The sequence below is a fragment of the Sander lucioperca genome, chromosome 12 (genome assembly GCF_008315115.2).
Source record: "Sander lucioperca isolate FBNREF2018 chromosome 12, SLUC_FBN_1.2, whole genome shotgun sequence".
Classification (NCBI taxonomy): domain Eukaryota; kingdom Metazoa; phylum Chordata; class Actinopteri; order Perciformes; family Percidae; genus Sander; species Sander lucioperca.
Genome location: NC_050184.1, coordinates 29078628 through 29100898, shown reverse-complemented (window position 1 = coordinate 29100898; position 22271 = coordinate 29078628). Strand labels below are relative to the sequence as shown.

General features: G+C 39.1%; 1 protein-coding gene across 1 annotated transcript; it reads right to left on the bottom strand.

The window, feature by feature from the left end:
- Window positions 1–411: 411 nt before the first annotated feature.
- Window positions 412–8500, bottom strand: ddx23 (DEAD (Asp-Glu-Ala-Asp) box polypeptide 23). The gene is made up of 17 exons (XM_031316769.2): window positions 8274–8500; window positions 7177–7328; window positions 6861–6980; window positions 6219–6312; window positions 6062–6127; window positions 5835–5973; window positions 5618–5751; window positions 4928–5040; window positions 4679–4822; window positions 4266–4491; window positions 3852–3997; window positions 3546–3723; window positions 2645–2887; window positions 2378–2529; window positions 2166–2274; window positions 1653–1827; window positions 412–1470 (listed from the first exon to the last, which is right to left on the bottom strand). Exons 2-17 carry the CDS (start codon window positions 7326–7328, stop codon window positions 1247–1249), a joined length of 2415 nt encoding a protein of 804 aa, XP_031172629.1. The 5' UTR covers window positions 8274–8500; the 3' UTR covers window positions 412–1246.
- Window positions 8501–22271: the final 13771 nt, after the last annotated feature.

The following is a 22271-nucleotide window of genomic DNA, read 5'->3' as shown; positions in this document are numbered from 1 at the left end:
TTAGTGAGAAACATTTTGGCCGAACATATAGTGTTCTGTTTTCAGGGCCTTTAAACAAAGATGTTGGTTGGCAGCTTTTGTCTATGAAATTCAGAGATAATCTGACTGTTATTCACAGATACCACAGAGGTAAACACTTTTAAACATAAGAGCAAACTTCAGGCACTCATGTAGAGGAGCAGGAGTAACGTGGCGTTTTGATTAAAAGTCTTTATTGGTTACATGGCTTGTTTGTAATTAATTCGAATTGTACATGAATACCATGTTACCCTTTTTTCTGAATTATTGCCTTTTAGAGGGTTTCTGACATCGTTTCTTTTGGTTTGTTAATTTGGGTTCATATTTCTGAATGAGTATATACACACACACACACACACACACACACACACATTTAATAGACAATAACAAAACCATTCTCAAAAATTGTTTAATGAACAAGTCATGTAAACAAAGTTGTTTTTAATCAAAACTCAACATGACTCCTGCACCTCTTTGTTTGAGTGCTTTAAGTTTGCTCTTTTGTACATGTTTGAACATTTCAACCCTTTATTCTGCATCCCAAGATCCACCCACTGAGCACTATCAAACTATCGAAACTACTTCTTGCCAAAGATAGAAGTCTTTCTCACACGTTTTTAGACAGTTATGAGCCAGACGTCACTCAAATTTGCTGTATTCACTACGTACAAATGTTTCTATTTAAAACGATGAAATGCAGAATGCATTAGAAGAAAATGGCTGGGACTTCTGGCATTGGTCTCTTAAACAGTCAGGAAACTCAAATTATGGTTAACAGAGAAGTAATCAAGGATAGCACTTACTACTCATCTACACTCACATCCTGGTTGGCGTTTCTTACATTTGATAACTGAATAGCAAGATCAGTTACATTATCACATCTTGGTTACAGAAGAAAAACAAAACAACGAACGCTGACTTTACATTTACACATCTTTGAATGAGTAGAAATATTCAAATTCATGCACATCGATGTGGTGTGTGTGTGTGGTGTGGTGATGATTTTTGCACCAGTGAAAGACAACTGCCTGGCTGAAAAAGACAAAAACAGACCAACAGCAAAAGAGAAAAAGAACCAAAAGAAACGGGCATAAAAAATACCTTGAGACCAAATCCTGAAGGTAAAACAGAGACATTCTGTGCAGATACAACATGATGAAACACGAGACACTGATGAGTGTGTGTTCGGCGTATAAAGTCCAGTTCGTACGGAAACATCCGGGATAAATCAGGCAAAGATGGTCTCCTCGCGTCTCTTCTTGGTCAGGATGGTTCCAGGTTTGTGCTGAGCTTCCGGGTGGTTGGTCAGCTCTGGAGGGCAGGTGGAGACCGGGCTTTCCAGGATGGCCTGCTTCAGGTCGTAGAAAACTGCAGAGTCCTCTTTGGTAAGGAAAGTCAAGGCCATACCACTCTTACCGGCACGACCCGTACGACCTATACGATGGATGTAATCTGCAGGAGGAGGAAGACACCAACATGGCTTAGTAAATGCTTTTTTATTTATGTATTTATATGGATTTTATGTTTTACGAATTCTTACGTTTCACCAAATAAATATCAAATTACGATGTTGAAGGAACAACAAAAATACAGACAAGAAGGAAAAGACAAATAGTGAGAATGAGGCTTCTTACCTTCAATGTTCTTAGCCATGTCATAGTTAAGGACCATGGAGACGTCGTGGATATCGATACCTCGACCAGCAACGTCGGTGGCCACCAGGATATCTTTGGCTCCTGCCTTGAGGTTGGAGAGCGCAAACTCTCTCTGCTCCTGGCCTTTGCCACCGTGCAGCGTGCAAGCATTGTACTGAGTGAAGAAAAGACAACTGAGGTTATATTTTGAATGCTAACACGATGTTGTTTAGCAGGTTTAGCAACATGAATTAGCACTAAACACAAAAGCACAGCTGAGGCTCATGGGAATGTCACTAGTTTTGCAGGTATTTAGTTATAAACCCAAGTATCAGACAATATAACAACATTAGAAAATGTGACCATGTTTGTACCAATCGTCACCATCAAACTGATTTGATTGTTGCTTATTTAGTGGACACGAACATTAAATGTTACGAAGAAAAACGTAACCTAACGTTTTCAGGTGATAAAAAGACATTTTGGACCCACTGGTCCAGTCCAGTGACCTACCCCCATCTTCTCCAGAGACTTCGCCAGCACGTCACAACCCTTCTTCTGGTTGACGAAGATGATGATGGGAGGCTCGAAGCCACGCGACAACACCTCCAGCAGCTTCTTCCTGCACCACACACAATCCAAAACCACTCAGTAAGACACCCTGACATAAATAAACGAGACATTTGATTTTTACAGTTGCATTTATATGTTTGTGTCCGTCTCACCTCTTCTCTCCCTCTGACATTAGCAACACCTTCTGTTCGACTCTCTCGTGAGGTTTGCCAGCAGAGCCAATGTACACCACAGCAGGACGTCTCAAGTAGCTCCTGGCCAGTCTCTCTACAGCTGCAGGCATAGTGGCTGTGAACATGACCGTCTGAAAGGTGCAAAAAAAATTACAAAATAGAGCTTGAAAACACAAATAACAGTGAGAGCAGCTGGCACCTACACAACAGTCTTGTTTATAATTCATGTTTGAGCGATAAACATACTTGTCTGTATTTATGTTTTCCAGATTCAAAGTTCAGCATCATTTTCTCAGGGTCCTCTGCTTCGTCAGTGTCTGGTTTCTGATTGGTCACTGGGATGTACTCCAGAATCTTCTGGACGTCGGGCTCGAAGCCCATGTCAATCATACGATCGGCCTCATCGAGGACCACGTAGGTGCAGCGGCCCAGAACCAGGTACCGGTTCTCCAGCACATCGATCAGACGGCCGGGGGTGGCGATCACAATCTGTTAGAGAAGGGAAACACAGTTGGTGAATATATGTAGCATTGTTACCTTATGACATTAGACATTCTTAGATATTAGAAAACAGTCTGTTTACATTGTCTGAAATTGTTTTTGTTAAAAGGTCTGGTAAGCCAAATAAAAAGCTGCTAAGAATCACACCAACCAAAATTCATTCCACCACATTTTCGCCTCCATTTTTAGGCCTTTATTTGTGTACATTTTGGCAAATGTGTACCATTAAAAAGGTATATGGAATTATCAATTAGCAGTTCTTGTATCACTGGATAACTTCCAAAACGTGATGATTATCAGGCAAGATCTGAACGTCTTTTTTCTATGATTTCTAGGCAGATTTATGGACGTTTATCTGTGACAGACAACGGAGACATTTTTAAATCCTCAAAGAGTAAATGTTGCGCTGGATTGATTGATTGATTGATTGATTGATTGAACTGATATTTAAAGGCTTTGTGTTAGAAAATACAATGAAGAATTACTTATTTATTCAACATTTTGTTAAAAAAATTTTTAAGACTGATTATACACAGTGCTACAGAACAGACTTTTGTGCTTGTTGGGTATTAACTTTAGACGCTTAGATTATCTAGTTACTGTTTCAGTGGCTTTTCCACACAGGTGTAAATGCTAAATGTTTCACCTCACAGCCCATTCTGAGACGGAAGCCCTGGTCCTCTCTGGAGATTCCTCCAATCACAGCCACTGTGCGGATGCCAAGCGGTTTACCAAACTTTATGGTCTCCTCTTCAATCTGCTGCGCCAACTCACGAGTCGGAGCCAGGATCACAGCATAAGGACCCTGGTCTGAGTCTTCAATCCTGCATGTACAGCCAAGAGAGCAGAGCAACGTCATAGACAGTTACGTCAGTAAAAAAATGCCAACGGAAAAATGCAGCGGGACATTGTTAGTTGGTTTACTTGAGATTATTGGAGCATGGGCTGTTACCTGTCAATCTTTGGCAGGGTGGTGATCCAGACAAGCAGTGGAATCAGGAAAGCAGCTGTTTTACCGCTACCTGTTTCGGCCACACCAATGATGTCACGGTTCTGTAAACCAATAGGAATGGCTTGCCTCTGAATAGGTGTCGGATCCTGGAATTTAAAAAGGAAAAGTCATTATCAGTGATACAAATGAAATGAATCAGTGAAAACAAGTGAGGATATATCAGTTTGTAGATCAATTAGAAGAAAACAGAAAAGGTAAAATAAATCAAATGAACTGTAACTATTACAATCATGAGCTTTTTACCTAACTCTGTGCACAACTGAAACTAAAATAATAGCGTTATTGGCTTGTGAAAGTTACAAAAACACATATTCCTCTTATGAAAACTTCAACGTGGAGTCGCAGTGCACCGACCTTGTAACCACACTTTTCGATGACCTCCAGGATGTGATCGGGCATCGAATACTCCTTCCAGTTCCTGATGGGGTTCGGGATCTTTCCTCCCTTGGTGGTGATGCTGTAGTCCTCTCTAAAGATTCGCCAGTCTCTGTCCGTCATCTCGTCCAGCTTCTTCTGAGACCAATGTCTGTCGTCCCAGCGCTGCTTCGCTTCCTTCTTACGCATCTTCTTCAGTCTTGTCCTGAGAGGAGGAGAGAAGAAAGATACTGCCATTAAGTTGTTGAGTCAGTACAAATTGTGTATACTAGTTGCTATTAGACTGATTTTCTAGTCAGTTTTTTTTATTAGGTTATTTAGTTGTTTTTTTAAAAACCACCAGTATCCTCTTTTAAACCACAAACAGACTTGATCATCTCTATTTTACTCACTCTTCCTGCTCCTTCTCTTCCAGCGTGCGCCTTCTCTCCATTAGGTCACCATAGAAATGTGACTGGTCTCTTTTCTGCTGCTTCAAGTCGATGCCAGCGATGAAGCCTCGTCCGTACAGCTGCACGTGGTGCTTTTCTTTGTAACTGGGAGACAGATTGGGAACATGTTGTTCAGACTGGTACACATCCTGGCAAAACAAAAGACCTGCTTCAATTCAAGAGTGATACAAGGTGTTCATGTTTACTCACATTGGGTTGTAATCAACTGAGGTGTCTTCAGAAGCGTCCCACTCAAACACAAATTTCCTGTCGTTCAGGTGACGAGTTCTCCGGCGTTTCTTGAGCCCACCCAGGTAACGCTCCTGTCAAGATCAGATATTTAATTTAGTTCATTACGTCATTCAAAGGTTGAATTTTAATGCAGTTTGATCATGTTTTAGAAGGTCAACATTTTTGAGTTTGCGATGCTTGAATACCAAAAGTTAACAGGTTAACAACAAATAACAGTCAAGTCACATTTTTTATATGGCCCAACATCATTAATCAAAAATCTGCCTCATGGGGCTTTACAATCTGTACAGCATGACACCCTCTGTCCTTAGACCCTTAATTCAGTTAAGTCAGTTAGGACAGAGAATACGTTACATTGTTGGCTTCATCTGTATAAGTGATGGCTTTTCAGGCAGAGGTGTCCGTTAACATAAATCTTTGTTACGGTTCTATTCAAGGATGAAAAGAGCCACAACACTAATTTGATATTTGGTTCCTGCTGCTACCGAGAACAGCAGTGACTTGATGTGTATTTTGCAAGGACATTGCTCCGGACAGGATTTAAGTGATTTGGCGGTCAAAATGGGGCTTCAGACTTTATGCAACATTTAACATTGCCGGTCACAGCCATCATTTCATGTGCTCTACACAATTTCTCATGAGACTAACCTTGATGGCGTGGAGTTCTTTGCTTTTATCTTTCTCCTCTCTGAGCTTTTGTCTTCCATCATCGTCTTCATTCCCGTTGTTTTCTCTCTCCATTCGCTCTCTTCGCTCTCGTCTCTCTCTTTCCTGGGGGTCCTCTGTAGACACACAGTCTCAGTTACAATCATTATGCTTTTATAAACAGCATGCAGTACTGAATGAACCAGAGGCTGATACACACCCATCATTTTTCTCCCCATGTCCTGGAACATCCTTCTCTTCTTCCTCTCATCTTCCAATAATCTCCTCCTTTCCTCCGTCTGTTGCTCCCTCCGTTTTAGAGCCTCTGCTTCTCGCTCTGCCTTAGAGAGGAACTTGGGCTAAAAAGAAGAAAAAAAGAAGTAAGGAAAAAAATCCTCTTGGGTTTAAAAAGAAAAGGACAAATGTGAACCTCAGGAAACTTCTCACCTTTGCCTCCGCTTCCTCTTCTGCCTTCTTCTTGGCGAGAAGCTCTTCCAAAGATAAAGGTTGGACCTGGACAGAAGCAACACAGGTCAAACACGCAAAATAACAACCTAAGAAACGATGTAACGCTATGAAAGATTCAGCCAAACCAGATTTGTACCTTTTCTTTTTTCTTTTTTTCATCTTCTTCCTCTTCTGTTTTTATATCCCTCTCTCTCTTTGATTTGGCATCCTTCGACTTGGGTGAGAGACTTCTACAATGGAAAGTTAATTTTTAACAGATGTAATCAACCTCTTTCAAAATAACAATCACTTTTATTGCTTATTTTACTAACTTCAACAAACAAAATGTTCATTGTAACCTAGCCTACTCATACACATCCAATGACCCAAAAGGAGTCGCAAAAAGAAACATCTTATATTAACTGACACTCACCTAAATACAAATAAATAACATAAATACAAAAGGTTTGCCATTTGAATGACGTAAGGCATCCACGTAGTATGTTTGGCACTTCTGCATTACCAAGTGCCAAGTCGAATATACGAGAACTGTCAGTTTACCAGTTCTAATTACAACTTGATCATTGGCATGAATGTTGTTTACAAGTTGGAAACTGGTAATTACAATAACTCTGATATAACATGAACGCAGCATAAATGTGAATGATCATACAGTTGTTTGAGAATCTTTAGAGTTGTAGGCAAAACATCTTTTTGCTTTTGCCGGAAGAATGTGAATCAACGTTCACATGTGATCTTTCTCCATCTCACAAAGCTGTGTATTTTAGCATTCACATACCTGGATCTCTTACTGCGATCTTTATCACGTCGATGGCCTTCTCTGTCCTTACGGCCCCTCTCTCTGTCCTTATCTCTGTCACGCTCCTTGTCTCTATCCTTGTCTTTCATGCGTCGGTCTCTGTCATTATAATACAAATCATATACAATGTTTAATTTCTTTTTAATTTCAACAACAGACAAACTGAAGCTTATTTATGCAACAACAAAACAACAAAAATAAGACAAATGCTATGTGTGTAATTATGCAGAAATGATAACAATTAGAACTCTAATATATTGTTAAAGACAGGGCTGTGCTCTTGCATTTTAGTTACCTTTCTGCAGACTTAGAGCGATTTCGTTCACGAGAACGATTGCGCTTGCGTGTAGGCGAGAGTTTACGTTCTCGTGAACGGCTGCGTTTCCTCTCTCTGTCTTTAGTCCCTGAGGATTCAGCATCCTTCTTGTCTGTGGAGTCGGCTGCCATCTGTAAACAGAAATAGCATGTTGTTACTGTTAAAATCAGTTATTGGATATTCACTTGGGTAGGTTTTTGATAAGGAAATGTACTACTACTACTTTTGAAAGGACATGAATTAATGAACAGCCTACAGTTACACTGGTATTACATTGTAAGGTAGACATTGCATTTAAATTTGCTTTAACAGTTTTTCCTCACAAGGTAATACAGCATCTTTGAGTAAACCTTTTACAGATAAGACACTACGAAGTAAACACCTCAAAGTAACCAGGTGGATAATTGAGAGCCAATCATAAAAATCTAAATATGCAACACAAAACGTTACAGGCATGGTCACTAACCACGTGCCAACTACATCATTCTTTGACATGAATTGCTGAATGAGTTTTAGCATGTTTTACATAATTTTATAATACAAAATATGCATTTAGTTTTTCTGTTACTTCACTGCAAAACAAAGTTCACCTTGGGGACAATAAAACTGAAATTAAAGTTCCAATTTGAAGTTGAATTTAGTCTAGTGCTGTTTGCAGACAATAAACAACACAGTTTTTCAAATACAAAATAAATGAGAAATATTGAATGAATCCACGGTTTAAGACACATTCATTTCAGCTCTTATCCATAAGGTTGTTGGCTTGTCCGCTTTTATTTTGCATTACTGATAATGTAATTATCCTGCGAGTATCTGACGGTAAATATAAGTCCTCCGCTAACAATGAGATAAAATTAAGTAACGTTGACGTTACGTTTACTCTGCAAAATGAATGCAGATAGTGCGAACAAGCTAGTTAGCTTCTGACGTTAGCTAACAACTTAACGTTAGAAAAAAGGCAAACTATCTTCAATAAACTGCCCAAACATGCAACACTGAAACCTAACTCAAGTCAAACGTTTACACTTTATAAACACAACAGGGGAAATGTGAAGTGCACGACATTTAAAACTTACCTTAACAATTTGTCCACAAAACACTTAGTTGCGATTTATGAAGCTAGCTACGCTTCAAGAAGACGCCATATCGCTCGACACGAGCGAACGCCAGCAAGGGTTTGTGGGAGTCGTAGTACTGAAAGTTCCGTACAGAGTGCAGCAAACGACTGTTTATACTACATTTTCCATGGCTGACATTTCCCAGCAAAGTTGATGTTGTCAGGGCCCCGATTGTTTGGCACATGAACACCTAAGCGCCTGACCAGAAAGAAAAAGAAAAAAAACCGTATGCCATTTTAGGCACAAGGTGGCAACCGTGTTACAAGTTAGCACAACGCTGATTTTTGTTACATTAAATCTAGAAGAATTTGATAGTACATGATAGGTCTAGATTTTTACAAATGAAACAGAATAACCGTCAATTTACACTTTTTTTAATTTTTAATTTATAACTTTTTTTACACTGCTTGTTAGGATTTACAGTTTAAAGTATGGAGAACTTAACGTTGTGCTTTACGTTAAAGGATGATTTTTTCTTTACCTTTGACTGTTTCCGTCTGAAGTAACTGCATTGCTCAAGCTTAGTCAATTAAAATCCCCACTCCCCTTTCTCCTGTAGTAGCGTATCTATCTACCCAACTATCTATCTATCTATCTATCTATCTATCTGTCATATAACAACAATAAGAAGAGAAGAATTAATAGCACTTATGTTGAAGCTCTACATAGACTGAAACTTTTAAAAAATGAAAATTGTGAAATGCATAATATCAGCATCATAAGAAAAGGATTAAAAGGCCCATCAGTCCATTGTTGACCATTGACTATAGTGCAGCCATGATGAAATAGCTCTGTCTATTCAGTATGATTTAAAATCACTATCCTCTGCAGCAGATCTTATTGCAGAGACCAGACCGTTTTTTTCTCTAATCTAAACCGTCCTTTGGTGTGTAGGTGTGAACATGTTCCTGAAGACAGATAAAAGATATATATAATAAAAGATGCCTGACTATAGTCTGGATTGGCCCAATGCTGATTCATATTCAGGACTGGCCTTTTCATCCATGGGGAGATCAAGAGAGATTCATGGAGCCCTTCTGAAGGTGAAACTGTTTCAGTAAAAACAGATCAAAGTTGATGGTATAAAAAAAAGAAGAAGAAAAACACAAAGTAGAAAGATAGAGGGGAAGAAAACAATAGACTGGTAAGACAGTAAAAGTCAGATTTGTATTTTTTTATAGTGCACTGTGTCCATTAGCATTTCTTTGTTTTCCCTTATAACATTTTTGGTTAAAAGTCTGAGGATGAAAGCTGCACAAGAAATGAATATCAATCAATCAATAAATCATTAAATCAATCAGACTTTATTTGTATAGCACTTATATAAAATGTAACACAAAGTGCTTCACAGACACCACACAAAGCGATAATGAATATGAATCCCCTATGCCTCATACAGTAACTACTATGCATACTATGCAAAGGGCTATTCTCTTCTTTAAGGTTTCAGGGTTACTCTCAGCACTGTTGTAACTAATGACATTAACAATGGCTCTGTTCCATTTAGGTGTCCAAGTAAGCCATGTCAGTGAACCAGCATGCATAATACCATGGTCCTGAAACTTGAACACCTAAATGTCATGCAGCCATGATTAATGTTATTTATTATACCTGTGCTTTTATTAATATTGCATGCCAAAATCTCAGCCATGAAGGGTTAATTCTGTGAATCCTTAATATTTTTCTTCATTTCACTGGATAAACTGTAAACTGATAAACTGTCATTGTAGATAAAGCACAGGTGTTACTAATAACATTAACAATGCCTTCGCTCTATTCAAGTGTCCCAGTAAGCCCTGACAGTGTGACAGTGAGCCAGCATGCATAATCCCAGGACCCTGAAACAGAAGTTGCTAAATGGAATTCAGCCATTATCTCTTTTTATTATTTACATCTGCTGCTTTTCCTACTGTGACACTGTGAAAATGTCTTCTGGGAAAACATCCTATAAGCAAAGGCAGGCAGAACAGAACTGTAGGCAAACTGCAAGGATTAGGGGCTCAATATATACTCGCATTAATTTGGTAACAAGGAGCAGGTGTGCAGGCAGGTAATTAGTCAATAGATGAGTAGATGGGAGAACTCAGTGCAGATAACTGGTGGGTTAAACATTGTAACGAGAAGCAGAATCAGATGTAGATGAAAGGAGCCATCATGACTCTTTGTTGATGATTAGTCATGTTTTTTATGTTTTCATAATGTATCATCAGTACAGTGCTCGTTCAAAATGTTAGAACGGGCTGATTGCTTGGCCTCTGATATTGCTTGCAGCTTTCTCCAAAACCATTGTACCCCGAAATAACTTACAGAAGGCCCCCAAAGCACCAACCCAACTGTATACAAATACTTTCTTACTTCTACTTCTGAGGAAAACATTGTACTACTACATTTACCTGACAAAAATTGTTACTGTTACATTGCAGATTCAGATTTTACTGACAAAATATCACAATTAAAATATGATGCATTAATATTATATCCAGCATTATATTGGAATTGAAAGCCTCATCTTGAACAGATGTTAAGTGAGTGCAATTACATTGTGCTGATAATGCTCTTTGCTCTTTGACTCTTCACTTAGGTGCTGTACTGTGTGCATGAATGTCATATATGGTGCTAACTCTCTCATACAGAACAAGTAATGTATAACATTTGTACAGAGGTAACAGTTATCATGTAAACAAAATACAGACACATTGTTCATTAATATAGCATAAAAAGTGAATTAATTACCATATTCTTATAGATTTATTATTATTCCTTCATCACAACTAAAGAATGAATCATGAAAGTGTTGATTTATATAATTTTGCCAGCAGTTTTAGGTAAATGCACCGGAAATATCAAGATGGTGTTATTTCTACTCAGTGCCCATGACATTTTGTGTCTCTGCCAAGTGCTGACATAAGTCACTCACACACAAACATTTTGTGCTTCACTGTTGCCATGACTATATGTTTGCCATTAGGAGGTTGTGTTATACATCAACAACACTTACCCCTAGCTAGTTATGCATAGACTGAAGATTTAGTACACCAGTTGAATCTCAAAAATATGCTTATTAGCATTACTCTTATTTTTTTAGATTAGATTCAACTTTATTGTCATTGTGCAGTGTACAAGTACAAAGACAGCGAAATGCAGTTTGCGTCCAACCAGAAGTGCAAAAAAAAGCATAAAAGTGCAATGCAATATGCAAGTATAGACAGGTGGTGCATAGGCAGGACAAGAAATATATTGCAGTGTTACAAGAGCAGAATAAATATGGTTATGTAATATGAACAATGTATGAACAACATGTACAGATATGTGCAATGTAGTAGCAGTGACATTACACTAGTAGTAAGAATAATATATAGATATATGCAGTGTATTAACAAAATATATAATAAGAAAAACAGAATAAATATGGATATACCGAATGAACCATATAGGCAGATATGTACAGTATGTACAGCTATGTGCAGTGTGGTAACATTATAAGAGTAGTAAGAATAAGTGTATGTGCAGGATGAATAGTATGAAGAGCAGTAGAATATGGCTATGTATAGGTGTAATTACAGTATGTACATCTGTAAATAAATAAATAGAAATAAAGAGAACAGTATGGGTGGGGTAGGGTAATGCAAATTGTCCGGTGGGGGGAGGGGGGGCTAAGTAGGTTAAATTGTCACCGGGATGCAGAGCAAGAGTTCAGTAGGGTGACAGCTGCAGGAAAGAAGCTGAGAAGACCTGAGACGCCTCCTGGACGGGAGTGGGGTGAATAGTCTGTGGTTGGGGTGAGAACAGTCTTTGATGATGCTGCACGCCTTACGCAAGCATCGCTTTCCCTGGATGGTCTTGATCCTCGAACCAGTGATGCGTTGGGCAGTTTTCAGAAGTTGGCAGAAACTTGAAGCTGGTGACACGCTCCACCTCAGTCCCATTGATGAGGATGGGGGTGTGTGTGCCAGCTTTAGACTTCCTGAAGTCCACAATAAGCTCTTTGGTCTTCTTGGTGTTATTTACTACTCATTTTCCTTTTGCTTTATTTTTGCTGTTTCTAATTTAAGCAGAGGTACAGTGACAAAAAGCAGGAAGATGAGGAGAGACAGGACATGAGATAAACCCATGCAGGCACAATTAATTGAAGATTTATGACCACTTTGTTATTTATCTTCAAATGGATGTGTCATTAATGTGCGTGTGGAGAACATTTAGGATTAAAAGCAAAGGAAAATGTCTTATAAGGGGAGAAATAACAGATAATTTCTGTAAACAGGCAAAAATAATCAAATTTTACCCCCTTTTTGAATGCATTTCTTTACCATGGCTCTACATGTTTTGTTTGTTTCACGGCCAGTTAATGATTCTTCAGGTCAGGAAGCTGGACTGCGTTGGGTTTATAACGTGGATATTTGTAGTTTTTAAGCCAGACAGACTTGCTGGGGTCTCATGATTGGATGGCAAAGATATGAGCGTGAATAGCTGTTATCCAGATGTGCACATCGCATGTCTGACTGTAAATCTCTCCCTCCAACTCCTAACTACAGTCAACCCCCATCCCAAGCACCTCATGTGCCCCAGCCTTTGCTCCCTTCCCCCCATATTCCCCGATGCCAGACGTGATTGTCTAATTAAACCGCTGGAAGAGCACTGACTCTTGACATGCCCGCAGGGTGTGCCACACGGGGCACGTGGGCACAAAGAGGGGGGTTAGATCTGGTGAAGGTGAGCAGTATGGGTAAATAGGGGTTTCTGGGGGTGTCATAATATGCCAGATGAGGGGAGGGGGGTAAGATAGTTATACCAGGGGAGCCCATTTACCTCTAGCAGGGAAACAAGGGGTCTTATCATTCCAGCAGACCTGAGCTGAGCGCCGGTGTGTGTGTTGAACCTGGCTCACCTCGCTGCACTTGGGGAACGAGAAAATATGCAGAGCGGATGAGATAAACTGCTTAGTATACACAGCACACACTGACACACATTCATACACCAATTCACACGTACATCGTCACGCATGGATGCCCTTAGCCTCAAATACAGTACCCAGAGAAAAACACACGAACAGGCACAATTGTAGTACTAACACACAAACAAGACAAAGGAACTTGGTTGAATGTATTTACAGCGTTTACAGCATTACAGCATTTATTTTTTAATCACAGATGAAGCATCATATCTATTGAATATTTGATTTGGTTTTCATGGCATTATGCACTGTATGCAAATGTTAATACAGCTTAACATGGTTAATATTAATGAGTCAGTCCTCAGGGTTCAGGGCTATAGAAAGGCTGTGGTGTCTGCTGTCTGGTGATGTCTGTGTGCCTCATTGAGTCGCCCAAAGCACAGACATACACAGGCTGAGAGCTGCCCTGCTGCCTGAACCTGTCATATTACAACAGCTTTGGACTGAGCAATCAGACAGAGAGGGACAGATTGATTGAAAGAAACTTTACTTCAATAAATCTGGTACGATCAGAGAAATTCAGCTTTGACTTTTGTTATTTTGGTGCCCGTTCTGGCTGCTATAGTCTGGCCTTGAGAGATATGACAGAGCAATTCAGACACTTGCAATTTGAAAAGCTAAATAGGATGTTTAAAGGAATAGTTCTACATTTTTTGGAAATATGCTTATTTATTTTCTTACTTAGAGTTAGATGAGCAGCTCAATCTTATATCTGTCAGCAGCTAGTTAACTTGGCTAAGAATAAAGCAGCTAGCCTGCTCTGTCCAAAGGAAAAAAAATCCTATCTGTAAGCTCACTAATCAACACACTAGCTCATGACCGAAGAAATAGTCAGGCACATAATCCCCTGTACCACAACTTGTCTTTTACACTTTGCTTTTCGAATGGGATTAAAATACAAGACTTGGGGGCGGTTTCCCAGACACTGATTAAGACTAATCATAGACTAAATTGGAGATTTAAGCTGGACTAACTGAAATTGAATTTCTCAGACATGGTTTAAAATAGTCTCAGACTTTCCCTAGTCCTGAATTACAAAGTCTGATTTCCAGAAGTCTGATTAGAACTAGTCTAGATTTAAGTAAAGGCTTAAACTAAACCTGGCCAGAGGCAGGTTTAACTTCAGATTAATTGATGTTGGCCTCCAGATTGACCTTAGCAATAGAGGAAAATGGATTACCTGGACTATTTTAATGATGATGAAAGAGCTCCATTTAGACTAGACAGAATGGTGGTTATGGACAGGAGCAACCCACTGAATGATTTTGATGAAATCAACTTTCGTGACCGTTTTCGCATGTACAAAGCAACTGCAGCAGACATAATTAGTCTGCTTGAGACAAGGCTTTCATCTGATTCTTTTAGGGGAATGCCTATCCCTCCTTCGCTACAAGTACTGATCACCTTAAGGTTTTTGGCACGTGGAACCTTCCATCGTGAAACAGGCGATTTGTGTGGCGTAAGTAAACCAACTGTGTGCAAAATAGTTCACAAAGTGTGCAAAGCTATATGTGAACTGAAGGACGACTACATCAAGTTTCCTGATGCTGCTGGCCAAGCCAACTACAAGGTAGAGTTCTTTGAATATGGAAACTTCCCTGGAGTCATTGGCTGTATTGATGGATGTCATATTCCAATAAAGTGTCCCTCTACTGCAGATTCTGAGGAGTACAGACATCGTAAAAACTGGTTTTCAATAAATGTACAAAGTGTGTGCACTCCCACTATGCAGTTCTCCAACATTGCTGCACGTTGGAAAGGTGCAACTCATGACTCAAGAATTTTCCAGAACTCCTGTCTGTACGCTCAGTTTGAAGGTGGTCAACATAGTGGAATCATACTTGGTGACAGTGGGTATGCACAGACCAACTTCTTGTTCACCCCTTACCTTCATGCAGTCACACCTAAGCAGCAGCGGTACAACCAAGCTCATATCTGTACCAGAGGTACAGTGGAGCGCATGTTTGGTGTATGGAAGAGTCGTTTCCAGTGTCTCAGAAACACATTGCGCTTTGAACCAAGAAGATGCTGTATTGTCATAATTGCAACAGCAGTGTTTCACAATTACCTCTAACAGCATGGCTGCCCAGATCCTCAAATGGAACATAGGGATGAACCAGATCTTCCCATGGTTGAGCCAGACAATGACAGGTATGGACTGGCGTGCAGAGATGCTTTTGCTTTGCGGCACTTCTCACAATGAAGTTACCTCAGATGATTGAAGACAACAATTGCCACAGATTGATGATGAACAAAAGTTTTATTTCACAAATTGAGATATTGGGACCCTGAACTGGTGCTGGTTTCAGTAGAACATTGGTACTGCTGCTGCTTCATGTTTCTCTCTTCCGCCTTCATGGCTAACTCAACATGAAGTATTTTCATCTTCATTTCATGTTCATCTTTTAAAGCAACCATATTATGCTCATTTTCAGGTTCATAATTGTATTTTAAGGTTGTACCAGAATAGGTTTACATGGTTTAATTTTCAAAAAACACCATATTTTTGTTGTACTGCACTGCTCTCTCTCACTGCTGCAGATCCTCTTTTCAGCTGGTCTCTGTTTTAGCTACAGAGTGAGACCTCTTTTCTTCTTCTTCTGTACTATCTTTGATTGCACTGCACATGCGCAGTAGCTCAGATGTAGATCATGTCAGCTAGCTAGCTCCATAGACAGTAAAAGAAAGGCTGTTTCTACAACTTTGGTCAGTTACAAGGCAGGATTAGCTGGGAGACTTCTAAATGAGGGCGCACATGTAAGTAGTTCTTTCGTAGATTATGGTGAACTTGTGTGTGTTGTAGCAGTGCTTTGCTATTGAGGATGAGGTAGCATGCTAGCGTTAGCATTAGCGTTAACGCTAAAGCTACGAGCTAATGGTTGCGGTTAGCCTGCTTGTTTCGGCTTGTGACGTCACAAGCCGTGCCGATTTTGAACAGCTCACCCAGAGACTGAAGACAGGACACATTCAGAAACTGTATCTCACTCTAAACAGCATGGATGGATTTTTTTCAGAGTTTGTATGTGTGTGGAAGCACCAGAGACACAACATAACACCCCAAATCCCAGAAAAAGTGATTTTTTCATAATATGGGCACTTTAAATATTTTAATTTGTGCTCATGGAATTCCATGGCCAGTTTCTCGTGCATGGTCAGCCTCTTGGTCCTTCTCATTTGGCCAGAATTAGTGACACCATCTTCCCTCCAGGCTGCTGCAGCTGTAGTGGGCTGACTTTCATCCTGTCTCAGGACCTCCAAGCTCTGGTGATCATCTGAAAAGTATTATATTACAGCATTAGTGAACAATATGTATTCAAAAGTTCAGTTCATGAAATATTTCTGGTTAAAGGACTGCAAGAAATGACTGACAACAATACATATTCCCTGCAGTTTATGGATGGCACATATTGAATTAATGTGGCCTACCAAATGAGGATTGGAACGGGGCCCCATCTGAACTGTCCAAATGATCATCATCAGGGATACCTTCCAGGGGCTGCTGGCTATCAATGATCGAAGTCAACAAGTCTCCTAGGTCATCGGTCTCCGGTCTTTCTGGGGGTCCATCACCAGTCTTGAAACGCTCCCTACGTGCAACAGCATTTGTCTTCTTTAAGTTTATTTTTATGTTTTTCCACAGGATCTTAGAAAGATGAGACAATATAAAAAATTAAAATTCTGTATGATGCTGTTTGTAATATACTTGGATCAAAATGAAGCAACATTTCAAAGTGACTGACATGTAAAAGTAGACCAACAATAATACAGTAGCTTACCTGAAGTTGTTGAAGTGTCCTGTTGCTTACTTTTTCATTCAAGTTAAATTCATTGCAAATTGAAGTCCAAGCATTCTTTTTCTTGTTTTCTGTTGCTGAATCATGCTGTTTGTTCTCAATAATTGGGTGGTTTGACAAAATTTGCTCCTTTGGGTGGTTTGACACAAGGGTCCTTTCAAAGTCACTGAAATTCTTTGAATGTTGTCTTTTACCTTTGTCCATTGTTTGGTTGGGTGATTTACTCCAGTTCCACACAATGTTAATGTTTCTTAAGGGTCCAGCCCTGGTTTTTGAAGCAGCCTCAGGTCTGCACCAAGTGCACAACATTACTCTAATCGGGCTTCACAGAGTGTAGCTAGTTAGTCTTTATTAACCTTAGTCTGCAACTCCCTAGTCGGGTACTACTTAATCTCAAATAAAGCAATGTCTCGGAAAGCCATTTTTTAAGTCCGTATTAATTTAAGTAGAATTAGCCTAGTCCTCATTTATTTTAAACTCTGTCTGGGAAACCGCCCCATAATGTGTTTGTTTGTGAGCTTTAGAGGTGCTGGTAGTTTACCTTCCGACAGAGCCATGCTAGCTGTGCCACTCGTTTACAATCTTTTGCTAAGCTAACCAGCTGCTGGCCGTAGCCTTATATAAACCGTAAACGAGAGAGTGGTATTAATCTTCTCATCTTACTCTCTGCAAGAAAGCAAAAACATGTACAGTATTTCCCAAAATGTCAAACAATTGCTTTACAGTACATTGATTATGCACACAGCGGGAACATTTTTACAAAAACAATATGTGGGAAGACATCATAGTGGCCACGTCTGCTGGACAGAACCACAGAGAGGCCAATGCCCTAATGGGACACTGGAAAATGTCACTCCTCACCCAGCTGAGCCTTTGACATACAACCCCATTTTCCATCCAGAGACAGGAGTTATGACACTGTCAGAGCAGCTGAGGCAAAGCTCACTGTTATAGTGCCTTGGGTGTGGGGGAGGGGGGGGGTGTTCGGTGTGCTCGGGCATATAAGGGAATGTAACCTATATGTCAGTCTGCAGATAGCTCATCAGTAACCAAGCAGCATATCTTTGCTTTCTTTTCTGCCGCTGTGGTGCTGGAGATGTCTGATAGGTTGATTGTGCGAATGTGTATGAGCTTGCATCATGTGTGTTTTTTTATGTGCCTGAGCTGCCATGTCTGATAGATGATGTGCTTATGTGGTAATGAGCCACGCTACACTGCAACCATTTTCTCTGACTCCCTGAGAGGGTTATAGATGGCAGCACTCTTCCCTAAATCATCCTCCCTCTGGTTCCTGATCCTGATCCTGAACGGTCTCACTGTCTCGGCTGCAGGCACATATCTATCTAGGAAGGAAGGGACAAATGTCAAGACTGCATAGATCACTTGCTGCTGACCTGTTCATTAGTTTACATCAAATGTGTCAGTGTCATACATGTGTCTTTGTTGGCCTGTACAAATCTATTTTCAAGCATCGACAGATTTTTAGAAATTCTCCTGGACATGGAGGTAATTTTATCAACAAAATCAGCAGTGCAGCCTCCTATTGTTTTTCTGTAATAAATTTTTTTTATATACACACTCAAGTTAAAATATTTTTTTTTTATAAAGTATATACAAACAACAACACAATCATATAACATCTAATTACAAAATCATAGCAAAATCGGTATCAATCTTCCAATCTCACTCTTAACAAGAAAGCAAATAAGTGTATTTCCCAAATTGTTAAGCTATTCCTATAACTGGATAGCCATGGTATTGTATGTAATATGCCAAAGAACAACTTTAAGGGAATAGTTTAACATTTTGGGAACTACACCTAATCGGTTTGTTACCAAGAGTTGGATAAGAAGATCAATACAAATGTAACGGTAAGTAAAGCTACAGCCAGCAGCCATTTAGCCTAGCTTAGCATAAAGACTGGAAACAGGGAGAGCTTAGCTAAGCTAAGCTAAATGGTTGTTGGCTGTAGCTGTATAATAACAATACAGCAATGGGAGTTGTATATTTAAAAAAAAAAAAAAGTTGAACTATCCCTTTAAACACAGTCTGCAGCAGAACCAGCACAAAAAGCTGAAAAGCATAATCCAAAAAGGTGCAGTCTTTGTCAAAGGCAGTGCACACTATGGTCGTACAGTATAATCATGCCTTGGAGAAACATGCCATGGATGACAGGCTTAAAGTGCTCATATTATGCTCATTTTCAAGTTCATAATTGTATTAAGAGGTTGTACCAGAATTTAATTTCTGTTCCATCTTTGTTGGGAGTCGCACATGCGCAGTACCTAGGTGAGGACTACCAGCCAGTCAGAAGCAGAGTATGAGGGCGTGCCACGCAAGCAGCTAGGCGAGCATTATAACGTGTGTTACAAAGTGACGCACATTCGTCACGGAAGTAAAGGCTGGACTACAATAGAGCTGTTTGGAGCAGTTTGTGAACAGTGTTTTCTGTTGGAGATGGTAAGTCACTTTGTAAACCTATAACATGCACAAACAAGATATATAACACAATAAAGGAAAGGGGAAAAGCCAAAAAGCATAATATGAGCACTTTAATACACCTTTGTCAAAGATTAAACTGATTTTTACAATTAATGTACATAGGCCCATTTTTGATAAATGAGCATATGTATCTGTGTGAGAGAGAAAAGGCAGAAACTGTAGAAAAAGATTCCTTACAGACAGGCTGGCAGTCGTGTTTATCCAAAAGACGATCAAACCACTAGTCCATTTCCAGCTGCAGAAAATCAATGTTGTAGCAGACAAGAGACGGAATTTATCTGAGACTAGTGATGCAGAGTATATTCTCACAATTTCCTTGTCTTCTATTGTACAACAGTAATGGATAAGGAGGTCATGAGTCCCTGCCATATCCTGTGTGTGATAGTTCAGGAATGGCAAACATTCAGCTACTTCATCCATGTTGTATCATTAGTGGGCAGAGTGACGGCAGGACACAGCCACTGAGATCCTGATAATAGCCAATATCAGTCAAGGGAAAGACTAAACAAATACAGTAATGGAGGTCAGGAAGGATGGCTGGTTACAAGAAAAAGCAAGAGAAAAGGAAAAACAGCAATAGCAGTGGAGATAAAAGGAAAGTTTTGATATCTTTGTTGGTAGTCTTTGATCAAATCATATTTTTTAAAGTCTATGGTTCAAATTAGCCTTGTCTTCACTCAAGTATTTAATATGTGGAGTGTAACATTACTAAATTATGGGTTGCAACACACAAACTATCCTAAATGACTATAACAAATAACGTAAGCATCAGATTTCCCTCTCACTATAAACCATACATTTTTTCACTCTAAATCACCAATTCTCCATGTCTTTAACGAATAAAGTCATACACACAGATTGGCAGTTAATATAAGTTAGATATAAAATGTAGTTTTATATATAATTTGCCCTCCTAAAAATATTTTTTGGAGGTATAACTTGTGATTCTAGGTAATACACATTACATCTTTAGCTAAGGCATTTCTCAAGTTCTAAAGGTGTAACACAATTGTTATCAAGTAACAACTGTTTCTTATTTCTTGCTAACTGATAAAACTAATGTTACATTAACCAGTTTAGATTGACGAATACTAGCGGTAGGTATCGACACTTCCTGACACTTGATCAAAATACTGTTTAATAATTATATAAACTCGGAAGACTTAAATTACATTTCCCAAAAAACACAATATACTTCAAACGACTAAACAATATGCCCAAATAATGTTGCAGGATTTCCTTCTCATTGTACACTGAAGAATAAAGCAAAGTCAAACACACAACTTGGCAGTTTATTTTGATATAGTTTTATATTTTGTCCTAAAAATTATACTTTTTAGAGGTATATCTCGCGATGCTATTTACTACACATTACGTCTTTAACTAAGGTATTTCTAGTCTAAAGTTCTAAGGGTGCAACACAATATAGTATATCACACTGTTACTTAGGGTGAGATACCAACAGAACTAACGTTAGCTTGCTGTTAGGCTAACGTTACATTAACCAGTTTAGATTGACGAATAAAAGGTAGAATATGGTCAACACATACCTGACACTTGATCAAGATGCTGTTTAATAATGATATAAACTGGGAAGACTTTAAATGACATTTAAGAAAAAAACACAATATTTCAAACGACTAACCTTATGCCCAAATAACGTTAGCTTAATCGGATTTCCCTCTCACTGTATACTAAAGAATACTATGCATTATTTAAGTCTTTAGCTAAGACACTTCTTGGTGCAACACAATTTCCTAAATAGGTTAGTTATAATAAGACCTTAGGAAGGACCTTAAACAAACTTTGTGAAGGATTTATGAATATTTGGTGCAAGCCAATCCTGGGCTGCTCAAGTAGGACAACGTGGTAATCCAACAAGAAGTCCCCTTTTTTCCAAACAAAACAATACAAAGTGGCAAGTTTTCAAAACTAATCATGTATGTAACATGATGTATGCATGTAGCATTGGACATGTGGGTGTGTATATGTGTGTTGGGGGGAAGGGTTGATCGCTTAAGGTTGTGTTCATGCTTCAGTGGTATAACATCCGCAGGCTTGTGTTGACACCATACTGTGTAGCTGCCGTCATCATCTAATTGTAGGCCACACAGTCCTTAGGGACTGAACAAAAAAGTTGGTTTGATGTCCAGAATTATAAATGAATACAAACCTAACTGCACTTAATTTTTTAAAACTAAGCTAAAACTAGAGTCATTTGTGTAATTTTGTAGAGCTACATGTAATATACACTGGAAATGTAGTCAGTATCAGTTGGCCTTTCATTAACACATACAGTAGAATAATGTGTTATCTTTATCATGGATTTATTAGTGTGAAGTGAACTACTATGCCCTTATCAATATCAATCACAAGACAAAATAGACAATGTGCTGCCAAGCTATCCGTCTTTCTTTCTCTAGTGGAACCTTGAATTTGATTAAATTACTCAAATAATGTCTTGTTCTAATTTGATACAGCTCCTTGAACTCATCTACTGTACATGAAAAGTGCTGTTTGTTAAACATGAATAGAGCAATAAAGAAATCACTTAAATGGACTTAAAGGGTACACACAAAACTGTCCTCCCGAATGTTTATCTTGTTTGAAAGTGTGCAATATATAGTGCTGATATACATTTTTATACCGTTTCTCTTCTCCAGTTCTTGTGGTATTTCCCCAATAATGTGTATTTCTATATAATCAGGG

What these genes read in the sequence shown, in the direction of transcription:
- ddx23 (XM_031316769.2), bottom strand. Translation starts at nt 7,328, where the DNA reads ATGGCAGCCGACTCCACAGACAAGAAGGATGCTGAATCCTCAGGGACT. An exon ending in GATCGCAGTAAGAGATCCAG is followed by an intron (nt 6,313 to 6,860) that starts GTATGTGAATGC and finishes TTTCCATTGTAG; the next exon opens with AAGTCTCTCACCCAAGTCGA. An exon ending in GAAGAGAAGGAGCAGGAAGA is followed by an intron (nt 4,492 to 4,678) that starts GTGAGTAAAATA and finishes TCCTCCTCTCAG; the next exon opens with GACAAGACTGAAGAAGATGC.